Here is a 7,739-nt window from a genome sequence, read left to right on the forward strand (position 1 = left end):
ATAGGAAGAGCCAGGTAAATATTTTGAAATGAATATAATGGGTTAAAAAAAAATTTCATACACTGGTTAAACAGATTATAGGCATGGCTGGCAAGAGACACAGTTGTAAAACAAATCTTAATAAATAACCCAGAACAGCAGAAAGAAAGAAGAACATGAAATTATGACAGAAAGGTTAACAGTCTTGGAAGATGAAAGACTGAATATATCTAATCAGAGTTCTACAAGGAAAGAATTAAGAAAATAGAAGCTAGGCAGTGTTTGAACTGACCCTCCCTGAGAATTCTCTAGAAAGATGTAAACTCACAGATACACAACTTATAACAAATTAACAAGGAGAATAATTAAAAAGAAATGCCTCCCAGACACATGCAGTAACACTGCAGCATGCCAAAGAAAAGACGAGATCTCTAAAGCAGGTGGAGAAAGGCAGGCTGATGGCCTGATAGCAGCTACACAACAGGAGCAAAGGAAACCAGACAGCATCAGTATCATGAAGCCCAGGCTCCGAGTCAAAACAACTGTCAACCTAAATTTATGCACCCACTAAATCTACATCTCAAGAACTAAGGTAAAAATATATTTTTCAGATATGAACAAAACTGAATTCAAGAGACTTCCCCTAAGGGGAATGGGCATGAACTACTCTGGAAGCTTTCTAACTGACTCTCCCTCTCCAGCCTTCTTGAACATAGTATCAGGCCAACACACCTGAAAACATTCGATCAGATCATTTCCTGCTCCAAACTGCCACATTAATTTCTAGAACCTACATGACAAGGTCCACATTTTTCAGCCCGGCATTGAAAGCATTTTTCAGTCTCTGTCGAGTTACTCTGCGACACTCTCTTCCATTGTCGATCTGGTTCCTCGACTTACCAGCTGCTACCGGGGCGGGGTGACCAACCTGCCCAAGTGTCAGGTTCAGCACCTGCAAAGTGAGGCCTACAGGGACTGCCTGCTGAGATGGACTAAGACTACTGTGAGGCGGCGCGGTCAGCAGTGCCTGGCACAGCCTTCCATAACTGGCAGCTGTCCTCAGTTATCATCATGATAACTCACTGGTCCCAGAATACAACACACGCATTCCCAACGCCTCTGCTTGTGGCATTTCCTCCACCTTCCTGGACCCTAGCACCTCTACTCCCAAATCTGCACTAAGTCAACCAAATTACCCCAAAAGGTGTAAGTATTTAAGTAAGTGTGTAGTCGCTCAGTCGTGTCTGACTCTTTGCGACCCTGTGGACTGTAGCCCACCAGGCTCCTCTGTCCATGGGATTCTCCAGGCAAGAATACTGGAGCGGGTTGCTATTTCCTTCTCCAGGGGATCTTCCCCACCCAGGGATCAAACCTGGGTCTCCTGCATCACGGGCAGATGATTTACCCTCTGAGCCACCAGGGAAGCCCATACCTGGGTGCTGCTTCTTGAAATGTTCCTCTACCAGGTCAGCCCGAGTTAAGAGCTCTCACTTCTGTACATGTAAAACACTTACTCGAAGGGCTGCTCTGTTTGTTAACCACCTAAACTGTGCACTGCTTCTGGTCTGGGGAAACGCTTATGTTAGATGTCTCTGGTTTGCTGATGTGAAAATGCCAGATTGTGAAATAATTATGGATTGGCTGATTAAGCTCCAGCACCCTGATAAAGATGCTCTAGAGGAGGATCAAGGGATCGAATTTTTTAAAAAAAAGAAAAGGCAGTAGTCTTAGATTGTGCGGCATTATTTATAACCCTCCAGACAGCTGCACTTCATTCTAAAAGACGTCAAAAGTTTCCCTTAGAGAAAGACATCCAAGGAGGAAGTCGTGGCGGGCAGGAAGACGTGGTAAGGGACCTTCAGCTCTCGGCTGACTTCAGGAAACATCTTTCGGAGTCAGTTTCCCAAGGAAGTCAACTTGACCTGGTATTCCTATCACCCAAGACAAAGAAAACAGGCCCCCCAGGAGCTGCCCGGCTGGCACAGAGGAGGGGATCCTCTAAACATGGGCTTGCGCCGAACAGGCAGACCAAAGTGGCTACTTGGATGATTTCACTTGTTGGTTCAAAAACAGGGAGAGGCAGGTATTCTCATCAGCTCACTCTGTCTTCCCACCAAGCACTTGCTGAGGACACCACAGCTGGCGCCCCAACCCAGATGAGTCACAAAGGATGCCTGATCAAACCGAGCTCCAAGGCTGCCCCTCCTCCTCGCTCTGCAGCTGGCATTAACTCCGGAGCCAGAAGGAGCCACAATCACAGACTAACACATTAAACTGTTTTCCCATTTTAAAAGAAAATCCTTAACAAGTGTCAAACTTAAAAGTCCACTATGTTATTGGAGGACCCCCAAATGAAATTTTTTCCATTATATATATATATTAAAAAATCCTTATAAAATAATCAGCCAGGTAAATAAGGGAAAAGTAGAAAACAAACAGCCATAAGACCCACCACTGAAAAACAGCACCCCCATCAACATTTTGATTATCTTTCAGTTTTGATTACCTTTTCAGTTCCTCTAGACATCCCCCCCGAGATGTTTTGTGTTGTTGGAATCATAAGGTATATGATCGTGTCGCTTAAATGACTTCACAAGCATTTCCCTATGTTCTCCTTCTTAACTTCATATAACCGCATACAGTGGGTGAAAGAAGATGTTTAAAGTAAACCAAGTTGAGAAATACTTACCATCCTCATTCTTCCACAAAAACTACTGCAGTAAAAACCAAGAATCTCCAAAAGTTTCTGGGGTCATTGGAGATAAGATACATGAAAAAATGCTTGGATGCACTGGAAGTGTTTAAGAAAGGTTAACTGACTTTCAAGTGACAAAGACAATACTTACTTTCCATCCCTGGAAAGATACAAAAGAAATTCCATTCAGCCTCTGCTCCCAATGAATTTTTAATAACATTGAGAAGATAAAATGCATTTACACCCAACAACAACAAAAGCGCAACGTAATTCAGTGGGCAGTCATCCTGGCTTGAGGAGCCTTATTCCTGTCTGCATGCCTAGCACAAAGGACGTATTACAGATACAACAGTCAATGTCTGTTGTACTAGTACAGACTACAAGCTATGCTGTTTAGAAATAGGAAGGATCACTGTGAACTGAGTGAAGATGGGCAAAGCAGACAACATGCACATGGCAGAACTTGATGTGGGCAATATTCTGCAGAAAGCAGGCTGAACCACAGAAGCCTTGGGATACCCTGAAAATGAAAGATGGTATAAGAAAAAAAAAAAAAAAACGACTTCCTCGTAGCTCAGTCAGTAAAGAATCTGCCTGCAATGCAGGAGACCCAGGTTCAATACCTGGGTTGGGAAGATCCCCTAAAGAAGGAAATGGCAATCCACTTCAGTATTCTTGCCTGGAGAATCCCATGGACAGTGGAGCCTGGCAGGCTACAGTCCATGAGGTCATAAGTGGTTGGATGTGACTTAGTGACTAAACCACTACCAATCTATTAACAAGTTTGATGTTTCTACATAACAAGCTTTGAAACCTCAGCTGTACATATTAACTACTCATAGGAATATAATACATAACATATAGTTGTTGTTTTGTTCCTAAATTGTGTCCAACCCTTTTGCAACCCCGTGGATTGAAGCCCGCTGGAGTCCTCTGTCTATGGGATTTCCAAGGCAAGAATACTGGAGTGGGTTGTCATTTACTTCTCCAGGGGATCTTTCAGACTCAGGGATTCTTTACCCCCGAGCCACCAGGGAAGCCCTGCAACACATAGTAGATACTCCTTAAAGAAAAACACATCAACACAAAGTTCGACAGTATTCCTAGACATCAGAAACAAAGGTTAATTCTCAGAAGGCTTTCTGTGTGTCAGAACATGTTGGAAAGATGCAGTAAACTAAGGCTTTAGAACTCCATATAGAGAACCACAGTGGATACTGTCCTTGCTAAACGGGGTGTAAAAGAATGTGCTTACCAAAACTTTCTTTCAGGAATGCTTTAGAATCCACTGAAGCTATTTGTATATACTGTGGGCATCCAGAAAGTAGATACATGAGATGTGAAATCTGTGCTCGGCCCTCACAGCATCACATTCACCACCTGATCACAAGCACATCTTGAGAAGTGTCCAACTTCACAATGAGGGTATCAAGCAGACTCCATACCTCCTGACTTCATCCACACACAAACTTCTCTTTGTTTTACCACACTTGTGCTTGTGAAAAAATGCAAAGAATTTGTGGGGAAGGAATTTGCTAATATTACATCTCTAACAGCTGCTGGCTGGACTGTACTAAATCCACAGCCTCTACAGTCACATTATATGGCCATCTCAAAAAGTGGGTGTTAAGACACATCAGGTTTCTTTCAAAAGAAATGATTTAAGCCTACCCTGTGAGGCTGCTTAAGAGAAAGTTTCCCAGAGTCGGGGTGGCATGTGTGATCTTTCTGTCTAGATATAATGCTGCAATTACTTATGATTAAGTATCTCTAATAGCTTCCCACTCAGTTTCCCCAGACTGAAGCACTCAGAACAAATGCCTTCAACAGGTCCTCTGGGAATGAACAGCTGGTCTGAAGCAGTGCATGCTTAATGGCAGGTGGTCCTTTTTTTTCTGAACACACATGGGCACACACATGTCTGATAACAATCATACCAGATATAATTAATTCAAGAGACTGAAAACAACATGAAAGAAGAGGTCATTTTAAAATGTTTCAGAAGTCCCAACAAATGCAAATGGAAAATTTAGAACTTTTTTCAAAAATTTCCTGAAATTATGATTTTCAGATTTTGCTAAACTTTAACAAATTGTCTTACCCCAGGAATACAAACTGTAACTCTCTCACCTCTAACGAAGCATCTCTCTAGGACATCCGAAGATTTGGAAACCCAATGGCAATTACCACATAATCATTCAAAAAAGACGTGTGGCATAACATTTGCAAAGAGGAATTGCACCTGTCACCAATTCAACAAGAGAATACTGTATCTATAAACCACACAGCATTGAACATTTAATAATTTGGTTAAAATGATCCATAGCAAGAACTCCACTGTCAAATGGAACAATTTAAGTAACAACAACAACAAAAAAGGATTAACACAAATGGTTGACAATTTCCAAACTGGCAGGCGAGGGATGTCACCCTGAGCAAGTTACTAAATCTCTCTGTACTCAAAATGATACTAACAACCTCTTAGAGTTGTTATCAATGTTAAATGAATACATATTAAATTTTTATAACAGAGCCTGGCAAAGGGCAACTAATAAAGAATATATTATATCAGGAACCAGATTTTTTTTTAATGAGAGCACTCAAAAATAATAGCAATTAAGAAGCGTAATCATAAAAATAAAAGAGATGCAGCTGTGATGCCCTGTGAACGACTAGTTTTCAAGGTATTACTGTATATTTACAGCATAAACAAAATAATAGAAAAGAGCTACATCCCTTCAGAGCCTATTAATACATCCTACCACCTTTACTCTTTGTCATTAATCCTACTATGCAAAATCTGATTAGTCCTCCTATGCTCCACAGGTATATTCCAATCTTTAACATCAAGGAAATCACAGAAGTAGCGTTTCCAGGAAACCAAAATAAGAAGTTAGTAAAAATAAGTTTACTGGGATTTCCCTGGTAGTCCAGTGGTTAAGAGTCCTCACTCCCAATGCAGAGGGTACAGGTTCCATCCCTGGTATGGGGACTAAGATTCCCCCATGAGGCGTGGCTCGGCCAGAAAGAAAACTTTTTTTTGTTTAATTAAAATTAAAAGAAAAAACGAAGCTGATGTGAAGGCCTTATCATCCATTAGTTTTACTAACAAACCACCGACTTGAAACTCATTCCTGAACTAAACTGCCAAATGTTTCTGCGGTAAAAACTGCAAACTTTCGCGTGGACAGATCTTTTCAACAATGGGGAGTTGTTCCAGTCTGTGAATAGGACAGTGTCCGTGTGACCAACAAAGCCGGGAGGGGACATTCCCGACACCCTTGTCCCCTGGCTAGCCTTTGATCATTCATCTCTCCCAAACACACGTTTATGGAAACCACTTTCAGGCGCAGTATAGGGACACGTATTCCCTGAACTTAGCCCTCACCACCGAGTCCTGCTCCCCGGCTTCCGCGGGGACCCTCACTGTTCTCGCCACCCCTGAGGACCACTCCCCTCACTGAACCTTCAACACAGAAGCCTTTGTTTCCCTAGTGCGCCCACCCCACCCCCGAACAGTCTCTTGGGGCCTCGCTGTGTACACTCTGAAAACACCATGGGATAACGATGGCAAGGAAGCAGACAAAGTGACCCGGAGAACTGGGAAGTCCTGCGGATGCCCCAGGCGAGCCGGCGCGGCGCCCGGGACCGGGTCTGGGCGTCCCCTGCTCCTCAGAGTGCTTTCTGGACACAGCGTTGAGGACTGCGTGGGACCGCGCTCTCGAGCGCCCAGCGCGCGCCCACGGCCCCCGGCGTCTGGTCCGGCCGTTCCGTTGCCCAGGGCCTCCCGCCGGGGCGCGGGTCGGCGGACAGACCAACGCCCGGCCCCGGCGGCCCCCGCGCCACTCCTGGGCGGGCTGCAGGGCTCGGGGCCGGCGGGACAAAAGGGGCCGGGGACAGTCGGCTTTGTGCGCAGAGGGACCGAGCGCGGGTCCACAGGACCCGGGCCTGACCCCGCACCCCGGGACGCCCTGCACCCAACCCCCCAGGTCAGATCCCCTGGACTCCCAACTCCGGGGCCCCCGCCCCCCGGGACTCCCCTATACCCCCGACCTCCACACCTCCCGATCTCCTCCCCGACCCCAGACCCGCACCCCCAGCCCGGGACCCGCACCCCTGGAACCCCGCACCTCCAGGACCGCTCCCCGCTCAGCCCGAACGCCGGGACCCCCGCATCCCTGACCCCGGACCTGAGCCGGACCCCTCACCCCGGGACTCCTCCCTGACGCCCCCCCGCAGCCCTGAGCTCCGAGCCCCCGTTCCACCAGACCCGCCCCCCGCGCCTGGTTTCCTCGGGCCGCGTCTGGCGGAGGCCTGCGTACTCACCCCGCACGACCAGCAGCAGCAGGACCAACGAGGGCCTTCGCCTCAGCGCCATGTCGAGCGCAGCTGAGGGGCCGCGGGCCCGCTCCCCGCGCACGCGCCCTGCCCGCGGTCCTGCGCCCGCCCCGGTCACCATAGCGACCACGGCGGCGAGCCGTCGCCATGGTGCATGGGAAGCCCGAGTCTGGTTGCTATGGAGGCAGGGATGCTCTGGACCCGGCCCCTGCGGTCTCTTTCAAAGAATTTGGTGCGAGGAGGTGAAAGAGCGCGTTCAAGAATGGGCGGGTTAATTCCCACATTTATAAAATGAATCCGTCACTACAGATCCGGAAAGGAATGCTCTGTTAAAATTTGAGAAATGAAGTTCTTATTTTACAAATAAGATTGTAGCCCAGTTGTCCTGGAAGCATTTTTGCCTGTGCCTTTTTTGGAAAGAAAAGTTAAAGCGTTAATCGCTCAGTCGTGTCCACTCTTTGTGACCTTTCCTCCTCTGTCCACGGACTTCTCCAGGCAAAAATGCTGGAGTGAATGGCCATTCCCCTCTCTAGGGGATCTTCCTGACACAGGGATGGAAGCCAGGTCTCCTTCATGCAAGCAGATTCTTTGCCATCCGAGTCCCTTGGGGCCTGATTCTAAATGTGATGAGAGGGGAAAGTGCTGAAATCTATATAAAACACAAGGAATACATGCATTATATAGTACATAAAAGTGATATATTTCTAAAATAAAAGTTTGTTAGATC

General features: G+C 46.5%; 1 protein-coding gene across 1 annotated transcript in view; it reads right to left on the minus strand.

Moving 5' to 3' along the window:
- Nucleotides 1-7,094, minus strand: part of JAM3 (junctional adhesion molecule 3) — a 29,739-nt gene extending 22,645 nt beyond the window's left edge. Inside the window, exon 1 of the mRNA XM_065937401.1 lies at nucleotides 7,001-7,094. Within this exon, the coding sequence (XP_065793473.1) occupies nucleotides 7,001-7,052 (52 nt within the window). The 5' untranslated portion in view covers nucleotides 7,053-7,094. The remainder of the gene's footprint in view (nucleotides 1-7,000) is intronic.
- Nucleotides 7,095-7,739: the final 645 nt, after the last annotated feature.

Source organism: Muntiacus reevesi, chromosome 5, assembly GCF_963930625.1.
Source record: "Muntiacus reevesi chromosome 5, mMunRee1.1, whole genome shotgun sequence".
Taxonomy (NCBI): domain Eukaryota; kingdom Metazoa; phylum Chordata; class Mammalia; order Artiodactyla; family Cervidae; genus Muntiacus; species Muntiacus reevesi.